This window comes from Eubalaena glacialis, chromosome 2, assembly GCF_028564815.1.
Source record: "Eubalaena glacialis isolate mEubGla1 chromosome 2, mEubGla1.1.hap2.+ XY, whole genome shotgun sequence".
NCBI lineage: Eukaryota > Metazoa > Chordata > Mammalia > Artiodactyla > Balaenidae > Eubalaena > Eubalaena glacialis.
Genome location: NC_083717.1, coordinates 113,951,026 through 113,966,472, shown reverse-complemented (window position 1 = coordinate 113,966,472; position 15,447 = coordinate 113,951,026). Strand labels below are relative to the sequence as shown.

The 15,447-nt window shown below is 37.4% G+C and overlaps 1 protein-coding gene across 2 annotated transcripts in view; it reads left to right on the top strand.

Moving 5' to 3' along the window:
* The window catches only part of CDIN1 (CDAN1 interacting nuclease 1), a 212,895-nt gene that overhangs the window by 115,610 nt on the left and 81,838 nt on the right, over nucleotides 1-15,447 (top strand). For both annotated transcript variants that reach the window (XM_061182268.1, XM_061182269.1), the window contains exon 10: nucleotides 141-246. In XM_061182268.1, coding sequence (XP_061038251.1) covers nucleotides 141-246 — 106 coding nt within the window. The remainder of the gene's footprint in view (nucleotides 1-140; nucleotides 247-15,447) is intronic.

Below are 15,447 nucleotides of genomic sequence, written 5' to 3'. Positions count from 1 at the left end.
GTTTTATAATTACATCCATAGATGATGGTGAGGGCTAAGCCTCTGTTCATGAATGTGAAGCATAGAGAGACCCAGACAGAGTTCAGAATTTTCAATTTTCCCTTCCCTTTGCGCTATATTAGTAATGCTTTGTCCCTTAGCTGTAGAAGGGCACATAATTCACTGGATTGAAAGCAAAGCCTCATTTGGTGATGAATGTAGCCACCACGCCTACCTGCATGACCAGTTCTGGAGCTACTGGAATAGGTAAGGCCCCATTATTTTTCTCTTAAGATAAACGATACTCAGCTGAAATCTCATTAGAAAAAAATATTTTGTTTAGCTGGTAAAAATGCTAGTAGCCTTTGTTTCTAGTAAATACCGAGACTTGATTAATGTATTCATTTCAGGTAATTTCAACTTCTTTGCTTTCGTAATGTAGCTTCATTTTTTAAAACGAAAAATCTCTGTATAAGGTCAAAATTAGTGTAGATGCCATTTTCCATTTTACAGTGATGATATTGGTGTCACTTAAAATATGAAAAATAGGATGTGATATATATTATGATATTGACACTGACTTTTATCCTCTTGATGTGGAAGTTATGCTTTCTGTCAGATCTTAAAAAAATATTTTATCCTCAGCTCTCTGAGGAAAGTATCCAAACGATATGAAAGATCAAAACAAATTACCTTCCAGAGGTAGAAAATAGTTTACCTACCAACTTCAACCAACATTCCCAAAGGCATGGAGATCTCAGTGGTTAAGAAAAGGATGGTGTTGGAGGAGGATGCCAGATTACTGAGTACCCACCATGTGTCTGGGCCTGCAGATTATCTCAGTTAATACTCACAAGAAAGTTACTTCTATTCCCATTTTACAGATAACTAAACTGATACTCAGAGAAAATCTAACTATGGGTACAAGTAGTTATCATGCATTGTCTTTCTCACAGCTAAATCTGTGCTATTTTTAGCACAACTCTATTGTAATTTACAGTACAACTGTTGAAACTTTGGCCTTTGCTATTATTGGAGTCCCAAGCTTTCACACCACATATTTTTTACCCCTTAGATCAGAAGGGGGGTCAAGGGGTAACCTTCCTAGATTAACTGTGTTCCTCGGTCACTGGCCAACTGTAAGAATACAATAATAAGATGACATTGGTCCAATCATTAAGGAGAGAGACAGTAGCATCTGTGGACAGTAGTCTTACCCTGGAAAAAAACAGTGACAGCCTACAGAATTTGGCATTATATTGTTACTCAGCTTTACGAAAGGCCAGTGGACCTCTCCCGTAGCAGATGTGCTAAACTAAGCCCACTTTTTGCCATGGTAACAATGATCATGACAAAATGCTAAATGTAATGGTTTTCTTGATTTTCTTGTGTAATTGTGCATAGCATCCGAGCTTTACTTTACAGGGATGGAGGAGGAAAGTGCAAAATGTTTTAGAAATCAATGCTGCTTCAGCGTTTCCTGTCTTTTATTCAGCCATTATTCAAATCAGCAGTAATGTGACAAATTGAATTTCAGATTTTTAGCAATTTTATGATGAGTTTGAAATAGTAAAGAAAGCATCATTTTTGATAGTATAGGGAAAGCAATGACAAGAAAATTAAATTGCATAAGTTTAGGTTGCTAAGGGATTTTTTTAAAAACTGGTAAGCTCAATCATTATGCGTTGAGACTGTCTCCCCACTTTGGTACTGATCAAGCCTTTTATGAGAAACAATTAGAATTTGAATCCCAAATAGTAGAGCTTACTTAAAAATTCCAAAGGCACATCTTCATTCTAAAACAACTCAACTGTTGTTTGAATGTCTACTCTGTGCTTAGCACTCCCCATTTTAGAGGCTGATTAAATAATCAAGTCACGTGTATGGTAGACCTATGGATTATTCACATGGCCGGAGGGGCATCTGAGCAATGGATAACTTAATAGTTTGACTTGGACTGGATTTTGGATTATTTTGTTGCCTGCTGCTGTTTTAAATTTTAATGATGTTTTATTTACACTACTATTGACTTACATTTCCTAAACACATTGTGTGAATGTATACCAGCTAAGTGGACATAGTTCATTTAGGGCGTATTGTGTGGTAAGGGAAAGCCAGCCTTAGTTTTGAGTGTTCCAGATCATTCAGGGGGGGAATGCTCTACACAAAAGTCACTAGTTCACCAAATGTCTACAGAGAGGCCAAGAAATGCAGGTCATGCTGACATTCAATATGGAACATAGAGGCATTTACTTGGATATAGAATTTTGGTTGTAGTAATGATACAGACTTATCAGTGATGAGGCATTTTGACAGAAGGAGAACTTAGCGCAGTTATGAAAGTTTGGGATCCTACTTTTTTAATATTTTGCCTCAACACAACTCACACAGCAGTAGCTAAAATTCTTCAGAGTAAGAAGAAATCTTTCCCACCTATAGGTAGCCTTTCAGGGAGGCTGTTGGTTGGCATTTGGGTTAATTGCTTTATTTGTATGATAAGCCTCTAGTCAACATAAGAACTGTTTTCTAGTGTCACACTATTTTTCTTTTTTTCTTCTAGTTTTATTGAGATATAATTGCTGTACAGCACTATGTAAGTTTAAGGTATACAGCATAATGATTTGACTTACAGACATCATGAAATGAAAAAATTGTCACATTATTTTTAGATTAAACATTGGATTTTATGATAAGACTGTTCAATGTTTGTGGAATCATAATCTGGTCTAAGCCTATTTTTCCACATAAATAACTACAGAGCCCCTACGTTTTAGTTTAATATTTCTCTAAGAGTTTTCTTTTTATGTAAATTAGTATTCTTACTCAGCCTTTCAGCAGCTCCTGATCACACCCTCCCTCTTTATTAAAACGTACTCTTTTTTTGGCTTCCAAAAGATATTCTTCTGGGTTTCTTCCCCACACACCAGCAATGTACTCTCTCTCCTTTGCTATCTCTTCTTCCTCTTCCCAGCTCTAGGCTGGAAGGCCCTGGAACTCAGGGCTCACGCCGCCTCCCTCTTCTGTCTACATTCTTCCTGGGTGTTCCCTGGAAGATCTCACCAGAGACTGTGGCTTTATATTCCATCTCTATGCTGCCATCTCCTAATTTTTACCCTCAGCCCTAAGATTCCCCCTGCGTATACATTTGTTCATCTATCCAGCTGGCTATTCAGTATCTCCTCCTGGTTATCTAATAGGTATCTCAGACTTTACATGTCCAAAATTAAACCCTTGACTTTCTTCCCCAAGCTTGTTACTCCCCCATTTCCTCCCAAGCTCAACTAGTGGCACCATAATATCTCCAAATCTTCAACCTCAAGTATCATCACCAATCCATCAGCAAGCCCATTCAGCCCTACCTTCACCACATCTCAAATTGTGCCTTGTATCACCACCCCACCTGCTGCCGCCTCAGTGTCTGTAAGCATCTCCTGGACTATTCCTGTAGCTTCCAAACTGGTCTCCTCAACACTCAGCACTTGCACTCCTGTGGTCAGTGTTTCATACCCCAGCCAAATTGACTCTTGGAAAACATAAATCAGATTGGGTCGCTTCCCACCACATTTAAAATAAAATCCAAACTCTTTACCATGACATTCAGAGCCCTGCATGATCTACCTCTCACCACCCCTACTTCTGTCCACACCTGCCCCTCTCCCCTCACCTAAGGTTCTCTCTGTCTCTTATACTTCTTTGGCCACGCTGGCTTTCTCTGTCTTCCTTGAATCTACACTGCTTGTTTCTGCTTCAAGACCCTCACTCTGGCTAATCCTTCTGCTTGGAACTGTCTTCACTTGGATCTCCACATAGCTTGCCCTTTATGACATTCAGGTGTCTGCTCAAATTTCCCCTCCTCAGGGGGGGCCTTCCCTAACCACCCAGTCTAGAAGGCATCACCCTCAGTCATCCTCTCTCCTCACTCGGCTTTACTTTTCTTCATAATACTTACTCCTGTCTGAGTGAATGAATAGACAGTAGTTGGAAACATTTATACAAACACCAATTTACTTGGTTTGAAAGAGCTTTACCTTTTATATTGCTATTTCTAATTACGACACGTAGGGTGCAGTTCATTCCTTTGTAATCAAAGCTTCAAGAATTTTCCCCAGCTTCATTAACCTCAAACAAATTTGAATTTTGCAATGTAGTCACCTTCCCTAAAATCAGATATTGAGTACAGAACATAAGCTGCCTTTTCGGCAAGTGGGCCCTCATCCCAGGTACGATCTTGATTAAAGAACTCCTCAGAACTCTCCAGTTCTGTGGGGTTAAAAGAATGCCTCTGAGAAGCGGCATTTGAACCATAACATAGCCCCAAATTATATAGGGCTATGTATACAATTGTACAGAAAATGCATATATATTTCCATATATCTGTATATATATCTCATATACTTAGGGCTATATATATATACAAATTGTATAAAAAAACATATTTCCTTATGCAGTTGGAAACAAAAAATACCTTCTCGTCCTACTTGTCTAGTCAAAAGGTGGGTTCTTTGACAATTTGACCTACATTACTAAGTCTATTTTCTTATTGAGATGGTGACAGGTAAAGAAGAAACTAAGTCTACAATGTGAGGCCAGAATATACATGGGTTCTAACTTGTGGCCTTTCAAAGAAGCAGAAGCAGACACCCTATGCTCACTTTAGTGGTTGGAGATAAAGTAGGTCTGTTTGGATGAAAATACTGATGACTCTAAATTACAAAGAACCACATGCAACCATACAGCGCATGAACAATGCCCAACAGCACTGAGTCAAGAACATGGAAATCTCAGCTGTTAATAAGTTCAGCCCTGTCATCTGCCATTCTGGGCACATTCTGACACACTGTCATCAGTGGAATCTATTTAAAACTAAAGTGCACTTGGTAGATATACCTCTCTACTTCTCTCAAAGAAGATCTAAGCTTACTGACTGGAAAGAATAAGGCAAAGTTTTGTTTGAGTTTAGATGATTTTCCAGTTTAGTGATCCTTGATGTAATGGGAGGAATCTGTCCTGTTCCTGGGTTTGAATCCAGGCTGTGCCACTGTCTGGTCCCATGACTGGGAGCAACTTGCTTAACGTCCCTGAGCCTTTGTTTTTTCCCCAACACAATGAGGTTGATAACACCTTCTTCACCATATTGTTGTGGAGAGCAGTTATTTAATACATATAAAGCACTTTCACAGTGCTTGGCAGTCAACAAATATACTCTCCTCTGTCTCTTTTTTCCCTGTGTATCACTGTCTGATAGAATTTAGAAGTCTTCTGAGTAGATGTTTTAATTTCCTTCTTTGCCAGATAAACTCCTGCTCGGCTAACTTCAGCACTCAGCTTGACTGACATCTCTTTGGGAAACCTTCCTGCAGTTCACGATTGCGTTCAGTGCCCCTCCTGTGTTCTGCTAATAAGTTCATAGCATTTGTCAAATATTGTAATTGCTTGTTTACTTGCCACTCTCCTCCAGTTAATATATTGAGTTACGTCTTACCTGTTTGTTTTATCCAACATCAAATGCCCAGAAGCTGGTGGAATGCCTGGCATATAGGTGCCAGTAGGTGATCAGTAGATATTTGTTGAACAAATAAATATATGAATGGATTTTCTGTTGCATAACAGACAAAAACATTTTGAATCAACCATTAAGGATTTTGTTAGACATTGTGACATTAAAACACAATAAGACCAAAATTTTTTCTTTGAGAATGCCATCCTAAGGACAGTGAGAAAAATGCCTCATTTTTCTAGAGAACTTTTATAGACTTTTCAGATGTATAGGCTTTGCAGATCTATATCTTGAAATATAGCATGTTTATTTACATACAAGTTTTAAAATAGAAAATAACCGATAAGTGGCAAATGCATTTTATGAAGTTTTTTAGGCCAGTATTTTTAATCTTATATTGATTATTTGCTTTCACAAAACTTCAGCAAGGTCTCTTGTTTGATATTTGACGTGGAATGCCTTGAAAATCCTGAGCAGAAGCTATTCTCTAGTTTCTTTAGGGGCTGCGTGAAACTGCGCCCACCTTAACACTTGGGGGCCTAGGACAAGAGTATGAATGGAGGCCTATATACAATGTGCCCAAATATTTAAGGTTGTGTATCAAGTTAACAGACAGTAAATAAAAATCTGTTTTATCCGGCATGAAGATCTGGAAATTCAGATTTGCATTAAGAATTCCTGGACTTCTTGGAGATCCAGGCTGCATATGGCAGTGTAGGAATAGGTGCCGCCACTGCACAGCCCATCTCCCTTTTCTTATCACCTTTGGCTCTATCCTACACCTGGGAAGGTTTTAAGCACAGCCCAGCCTGCACATCCAAGCTCCATGTATTGATACCTTCCCACAAACCTCTGCCCTTGGTCATCTCTCAGGCCAGAGGTGCACACTCTGGTGGTCTGCCCTCTTATCAAACAGGCAGGCCCTGAGAGTGGTCTCAGGACTAGTTGATCAGGAAGTTCTGAGGTCCCTGGTAACATGGAGTGTGACTTAGAAAGGTATTGGAGGGAACAGACATCAAGTGAAGATGTTCCCTACGCTCTGCAGTCTCCTCACCCCATGGGCTGCAGTACAACCAGAGGAGGCCAGAGCAGAATCCTCTAAAGTTTGGGTCCAGGCCATGGACCCCTCTTGACTGGGACTAAAGGTATCAAAGGAAGCAAGTATATTTGTCTTCCAAAGTCATTTCTTGTGCTGATGTTAGGATATGAGGGGAGATGAGCACCAGAGGAAATATGGTCTTGATCACATTTATGTCTCACTGAAAAGATGGAGAGCTGAGTTCCATCTGTGGGATTTTTGAACCTTTGGCTCCAGAGAGTCTACCCTCCTAGAGGCAATGGTAAGCTAATACCTTCTGCCACAGGAATCGATTTGACTTTAGTTCTTACCTCTAAGTATTTTTTAAAGATTGGTTATTTACTCAATGGTTTAGTGATTGCTTTCTCTGGGCTGTGCTAACTTGAGAGGCGAGGCATTTAGAATGGGGCTGCCAAGCAGTTAGAGTTAAGGAAGGTATTTTTCAGAGGATGTCCAAAAGTTTTTCCTGTATGAAGATACTTCCAGGAAGCCTGCAATTAGCCAAATCACAGATTTCCAGTTATTTCAGTCTTGTTAACAACAAGGCTGATCACATCTGTCTTAGGTTGGAGAATGTGCCTCAGCTATAGAAGCTCTTGCAAACCTTCAATTACAGCAGCCTCAGAAGGCACTGCTGCCGTATACTAACAAGCAGTCATCACCAGCAACAAGAGACAGATTGACTAATAATTAGCAAATGCACTGGAGAGGGCTTCTCTGAAGGTAAAAATATAATAATTTGCTTTTCCATCTCTTATAGTGGTGCTGGTTGTGAGATAACTGATGTCTCATTGTTCCAGAGAAATACTTGACACTGTTATTAGCTGGAGTAACCTCGAAATATTTTAAAAGGGCGAAGGAAGTGTCTTCTGTGTAGATAGTGCTTTTATGAGTTCTCATAATGGTTAAGTACCATTTTTTTCTGCATTTGGAGTATGAATAGCAAGAACTTTGCCCACCACAGAATTCATATTTTCTGCCATTGTTAATTGTTTTCAATGTTGACTTTAAATACAAAACTGAATGAGGAATAGAAATGTTGTCTTAGGCCGTTGAAGTGGTATTTGCAGTAAAGAGATAGTGGTTGAGAAAACTGGAATGAGTTTATCAAGGATTAAAGGGAAAGAAAATAGGCTTATAAGGAAATGTTAGTGAATCACAGTTTCTCAGAAAGATGTCTATCTGATTATTACCTTCAAGCATGTACAAGATATTTTTTTAGTTGGGGAGGGATGGTGCCTATTGACCAGTTTCCCAATTCCAGGGGGCCAAAGAATTGTTGAAAGCATAACTCTTCTTGCTGAGCTATTATGATAGAGTTAATATGAATCACATATGTTTCAGAAGTATTACCACAAATCAAACCAACAAGCAAATGATAGGGTGTCCATTCTAAGGATGGAAACACAACCGTTATGATTGTCCAGAGAGAGTAAGAGAAGAATAAAGAAAGTGACTCAGGAGCACAGTTAGAGTCAGGAGCCCAAGGATACAGAGTTCACTTTTGAAAGTAATTTTGGAATAATGGAGATCAGGTTGAAATTCCTGCTAAAATGGCTTGGGGTTTAGGGCAGTGATTCTCAAACTTCACATGTATTAAAATCACATGGTTGGAACTTTTTAAATATTGATGTGAGATTCATCCCTGGAGAACTGATTTAATTGGTGTGTGGTGGAGCCTGGACCTTAGGAGGTTTTTTTTGTTTCGTTTTGAAAACTTCTGATGATGACGTTGACCTGCATCAAGTTGAAGTCCACTGCTTTACATGGCCTTCATTTGCCAGCTAGCCCCAGCATTCCTAGCCTAGGTGCTTCTACATAGAGTCTTCATGAGAAAAAGAAGAGTTTTATTGAGGAATACTGGTTCAGATCAGCAAACACTTCACAGACACTTGTTAGTCACTTGGCACCTGGCCTCTGTCTTTGAGGGCTTCATAGTGAGGACTGAGGCAGTAAATTGCAAAGACAGAACCTGAACCCAGGTCTCCCTCTGAACTCATACCTGTGTTCTTTCTGCTCCACCATGCAGCTTAATGTCAGTCATAGTGATAAATCTGTTATAAGAGGCTACTTACTCTGTCACTTAATGCAGGGATCCCCAACGCCTGGGCCATGGACCGGTACCGGTCCGTGACCTGTTAGGAGGTAAGCGGCAGGAGGTAAGCGACGGGCGAGCAAGTGAGCGAAGCTTCATCTGTATTTACAGCCGCTCCCCATCACTCGCATTACCACCTGAGCTCTGCCTCCTGTCAGCATTATGGTGAGTTGTATAATTATTTCATTATATATTGCAATGTAATAATAATAGAAATAAAGTACTCAATAAATGTAATGCACTTGAATCATCCCAAAACCATCCCCCCCCCAACCCCGGTCCTTGGAAAAATTGTCTTCCACGAAACCGGTCCCTGGTGCCAAAAAGGTTGGGGACCGCTGACTTAATGGGTTTGCTAAGCTGAAGCTAAAAAGCTCTCCAGCATATGAGGTGTAGATATTCACCTTCATGTGGTTCAAGAAAATGGGCCAGACATTCTCTGTTGCTCTCTCTGTTGCTCTCCTTATTGTATATTCAAAATGCACATCTGTAGGATTAATATAAAATCCTGTCAGATATACATACCTATGCACCCAGAACATAATAACCCCTAAATTGTTGTATTTGAAATATACAGAATCAGAGTTTTTTTATATATGGTACAGAAAAAAGTAAGCATGTAAAATGTCTGTTTTAATAAGTGACGGTGTTTTTAAAACAGCTTTAATGAGATATAATTGACATACAATAAACTGCACATATTTAAAGTATATAATTTGACAAGTTTAACATATGTATAAACTCAAAATTATCACCATGACAAAGATAGTGACAAAGATACCTACCACCTCTACAAGTTCCTTGTACCCCTTTATAATCCTTCTCAATCCCTTCAGTTGTCTCTGCACCCAGGCAACCACTGATCTACTTTCTGTCACTATTCGTCAGTTTACATTTTCTGTTTTCTGTAAATGGAATCATTCAGCATATATTCTTTTGTCTGGCTTTTTTTTTTACTCAATGTAACTATTTCATTATTCATCCATGTTGTTGAACATATCAAGAGTTCATTTTTTTCATTGCTGACAAGTATTCAATTGTGTGGCTGTCCCACTGTTTGTTTATCCATTCACTTGTGGATAGACATTTAAGTTGTTTCTAGTTCTGGCTATTAGTAATAAAGTTTCCATGAACAGTCATGTAAAAATCTTGTATGGTTTCATTTCCCTTGGGCAAATACCTAGGAATAAAATAGTTGGGACATTTGGTAAGTGGATTTTTGCCTTTTTCAAAATGATTAAACTGTTTTCCAAAGTGGTTGTACCATTTTATGTTCCCATCAGCAGTTTATGGGAGTTCCAGGTGCTCCCTTCGGTCAGTCTTTTTAACTTCAAACTTTCTAATAGTTGTGTAATAGTGTCTCAATGTGATTTTAGTTTTTCTGTAATGACAAATGATATTGAGAATCCTTTCATATGTTTATTTTTATCTATTTGTCTTCTTTGGAGAAGCGTCTGTTCAAATCTTCGGTTCATGTTTTAGTTGAGTTGTTTTCTTTTTATTGAGTTTTGGTAGGTTTAAAAAATATCATGGATTTAAGTCCTTTATCAGATATATGGTCAGATATGAAATATTGTCTTCCAGTCTGTGGCTTGTCTTTTCATTCTCTTAACAGTGGCTTTCAAAATCAGAAGTTTTTAATTTTAATGAAGTCCAGTTTACCAGATTTTTTCTTTTATGGATTATGCCTTTAATGTCATATCTAAGAAATCTTATAGATTTAAAGAAATCACAGAGATTTTACCCTTGTTTTCTTCTAAAAGATTTATAATTATGTATTTACATTTAGGTCTAGCATCCATTTTCAGTTAATTTTTATGTATGGTGTGATGTATGGCTTGAAGTTTATTTTCTTGGATATGGATATCCAGTTGTGCCAGAACCATTTGTTGAAAAGCCTATCCTTTCTCCCCTAAATAGCCTTTACACATATGTCAAAAATCAATTAATCATATATGTGTGGGCCTTTTTCTGAATTCCCTATTTTGTTCTGTTGGCCAATTTGTCTGTCTTTATACTAATTGTACACTGTATTGATTACTGTAACACAATTTTGAAAACAGGTAGTGTTAGTCCTCCAACTTCATTTTTCTTTTTCAAGTTATTTTTGTCTATTTTTGGTCCTTTGCATTACCAAATGAATTTTAGAATCAACTTATAAATTCCTAAAAAAATCTGCTGGAATTCTGATTGGCATCACATTGAGTTTATAGATCAATTTGGGACCCTATGTATTTTATATTTCTTGATTCTATAGGAAGTGATTTTTTTTTGTTTCAATTTCCAATTTGTCATGTTAAAATAGAGGAATACAGTTGATTTGGTGTATTGATCTTGCGTTGTGCAAGTGGGTAAAACTCATTTATTAATACTTTACTTATTTGGTAGATGCCATAGGATCTTCTATATAGACAACCATGTTGTCTATAAACATATTCATGTTTAACATATTCATGTTTAACATGTTTATTCATATAAACAATTCATGTTTATGAATAAAGACAGTTTGCTTCCTTTTTCAATTTGGATGCTTTTTTTTTTTTTAAACTGCGCTGCCTAGAATCCCGTATACAAAGGTGAATAGTGGTGAATGTGTACACCTTGTTCCTGGTCTTGGGGGAAAGGCATTTAATCTTTTACCATTAAGAATAATATTAGCTATAGGTTTTTGTAGATGCCTTTTAGGTTTGAGGAAACTCCCTCTATTCCTAGTTTGCTGAGAGTTTTTATCAAAATAAGTGTTGGATTTTGTCAAAATGTTTTTTCTGCATCTATTAAGATGATCATATGGATATTTTTTAATTAACTGATTAATATGGTGAATTACAGTGATTGATTCTTGAATGTTATACCAACCTTGCATCCTGGGGTAAACCCCACTTGGTCATGAAGCAATATCCTTTTTGTATTTTGTTATATTTGATTTGCTAAAAATTTGTTAAGAATTTTTGCATCTGCATTCATGAGTGAGATTGGTCTGTGATTTACTTCTCCTTCTAAACTTTTTGTCTGGTTTTGGTATTAGAATAATGGTGGCCTTGTAGTATGAGTTGGGAAGTATTCCCTTATCCTCAGTTTTCTGGAAAGTTTGTGTAGAATTGTTACTACTTCTTCATTAACTACTGGGTAGAATTTCCCAGTCAAATGATCTGGGGCTATTCTTTTGTGGGAAGATTTTAAACTACAAAATTGATTTATTTAATAGATACAGGGATTCAGGTTATCTATCTTTTTCTTGAGTGAACTTTGATACTTTGTGTCTTTTAAAGAGTTTATTCATTTTATTTAAGTTGTGGAATATATTAGCATAAACTTATTCAAAATACTCCCATATTCTTTTAATGTCTGTAGAATCTGTAGTGCTGTCACCTTTTTCATTCCTGATATTGATAATTTTGTCTACTTTTCCAGAGGTTTATCAATTTTACTGGTCTTCTGAAAGAACCAATATTTCATTTTATTGACTTTTTCCTGTTGGTTTTCTTTTTTCTTTTTCATTGATTTTTAATCTGTATTATTTATTTATTTATTTATTTATTTTTAGTTTCAGTTTCATTTGCTCTTCTTTGTCTCATTTCCTAAGGTGGAAGCCTGAGGTTATTGATTTGAAACCATTCTTTCTTCCCAATATAGGCAGTTTAGTGTTGTACATTTGCCTCAAAGTACTGCTATAGCTGTATTACACAAAATATGTTGTATTTTTATTTTATTTGGTTCTAAATACTTTCTGATTTTTATTTTTATTTCTTCTTTGACCCACAGGCTATTTAGAAGCATGCTGTTTTGTTCCCAAATATTTGGAACTTGTTCACATAGCTTTCTGTTATTGGTTTCTAATTTAATTCCATTGAGGTCAGAAACAAACTTGAATCCTTTTAAAATTACTGAGACTTGTTTTATGACAAACTCTTCAACTGCCTGGTCTTCCCATTCCCCCAGCTCCATCTCCTCAACTCTGAGAAGGTTCTTCCTCCCCACATTGCCTCCTGGAAACTCTCTCCAGGCAGCAAGCTGGGGAAATCAAAGTGCTCGCCTCTTTTGTTTTCCATCATTCAGGGGTCACTGTCCCTCACTGCTTGCTATCTGTTGTTATCTATTTTGCTTTTTAGTTATTTCCAGCAGGAGGATAAATACAGTCCCTGTTACCTCATCTTGGATCCAAGTAGATGTCCTCTCAATTATGGTTTTTAACACGTAATTTAACACACTATAAACCAGTTTGTCTTGTTTAACATTAACCTTGTAATCTCACTTATGCTGCATTAGACTTCATTGTCATCCTAAACAAATTTTCTTAAGCATGAACTATGAGAGAGTGCTGTGGAAACCTTCAAGTTTATTTCTTTTGATATCTCTCTTTCAAATAGACATCCATATATTCTATCTCTCTTTCTCCCAGGCTTCTGAGAGTTGGAATGGGATTTTCAGTCACTACATTTTGCCCAACAAAAGAAAGGCTTTTCATGTCGTTAAGGCCAAAGAGTGGATAATAAGCTTATGGTTGTTAGAAAGCAGCTTTCTTTGGTCATCTTTTGATAGCACTCACTAAGGGCTTCTGCTGCCTCTTAGACTAAACTAAAGCTAGCCATCTTTTGGTGAGATAGAACCCCGTTCACAGAAGTTATGGCTTCTCTCCCCCTCTATATGTAAGAGACACATTTTTTCCATTTTTGACCATCTTCTGCTATTACGTATCATTCAAGAATCTCCTGGGATGGGTGACTTTTATAGGGGATGAGGCTGCGTTGCCCTAGTTTACCCTTGCTTATTCTCTTCCCACACGTGTGGAGTATGGAAAATGAATCATGCATATAATTTTCATGTCTCATACTCTTCTTCTCATAAAACAGAAATATATATGGATACATAATGGCCATGGTAAGCATCCTTTCCCTCTCATTTCTAATTGACCCTGGAAGTCATATTCTTGTGAAAATTAAACCTCCTATATGAATTCTGTTTATCCATTAACATGTCACTTATATTCACTTGTGTTTTTCTTTTTCTTGCTCTCTCCTTTATATTCTTAGTGTACTTTTATGATTTGTGTGAATTCTACTTTCTTGTTTTACTCCCTTCCCTTCCTGAATCACTTACATTGAGATGCTTCCTGTGTTTTGTTCACCCTTATTTTCTCATAAAGATTCTACCAACAAGGTACCTTGTTAACCCCTTCCTGCTTCTCCTTATATATTCCTTTTTGCCATTTCCTTCCCTTTTGCTAATCATCACCACGTCCCCATTTTAAATTCAGTCTTATAGCATCCCTGATAGCTCATTTCAAGTGATCATAAATTCAAAATTCATGCAAAATTCCTTTATTTAGAAAAGAGGATTTCTTAATTCAAAGCTCATCAACTTCTGTAAATATGAGGCTGTCACAGTTGTCCTTGATGGCTTTGGCTGTAATACTTTCAGAGCACTGTATATTGATTATGAAAATGGTGAAAATGAAGTCATTGGTTGTGTGCACAGGTCAGGTATATAAAACCGTATTGAACTCAACACTAGAGCAAAATACTTGATCAGCCCCAATTGCCTTTCATTGTTTAATGCGAAATAGATATTTTTACCACTATATATTTCTAATTCAGCACATTCTAGCAAAGTGGTCCATAAGTAGTGGACAGATACATGACTGAATTCGGTAGATACTGAGTTCCTTCTATGTAGAGGCAGTATATTATGCATTTCAGAGTGTACAAAGATGAGCAAAACCTAACTTTGCCTTCAAGGAATTTAATTCAATCTAATAGGGAAACAACATGTACATAAATCACAAAAATAGCCAACTCTGAGCACCAACTATGTTCAAGGAACTGGTTTAAGCACTTATGTGTATTATCCTCTTCAATCCACATAACAGTCCTATGAGGTCGATACTGGTATTTTATCCTCATTTCATATGAGAAAGTTGAAGCATAGAAAAGTTAAGTGCCCAGGCCAAGGTCACAGAGCTGGAAAGCCAGGGGAGATTTTTGAATAGAAGAGTGACATGATCAGGCCACTTTAGGATAGATATTCTGGTAGCAATGCTCAGGGTGGACAGAAGCAAGAAGTTGGGAAGAGGAACACAATTGCTATTCCAGTCATCCATATTGAAACACTCTATTAATTCCCAAATTATAATGGTGGCAGTGGAAATGGAAGGCGACTGTGTAGACTTACAGAGATAAGAAAGAATTTGGCAAGTAACTAAATGTTGTTGTTTTGGGCGGTGCGGAACAGAGATAACTTTGAGGTTTTGATATTGGCCATGGGGAGAGCGATGCTGCTCTTAAGGAACTGAGAGTGGAAAATAACCTAGGTTAGTGATTACTTCAGTTGCGATGATTAGAAATGTCCAAAGGCAACTGGGTTATGGGATGGGAGTCCAAGTGATGGATCAGAGATAGATTCATTTAGGGATATCTGCAGTAGAAATAGGCAAAGTAGGTTTTCCCAGAAGGGGAGAGTAGAGAAACACCTAGTTTTATGGACAGGGAGAGAAAGAAGACAACTGTGTTATAATGACATCTATAATGAAGCCTAGAGAATTGATTAACAAGTATTACTCTTACAGTGAATATAATTATTTCTAAATTTACTGACTCTCAACCTTCATCTCTCACATTTAAACATTTATAAAGTAATTTTAGTCTAGTTGCATTGAATCTGATTATTTGGAGTATTGATAGTTAACGTCAGTTTCCATCATGAGTTATATGGGTTGAGAAAGTTGTACCAAAATGTAAGAACCGGGGGCTTTTAACAATCACACTTGAAAGAAACCTCGGGAGTTGCATTTGTCAAGCAGCT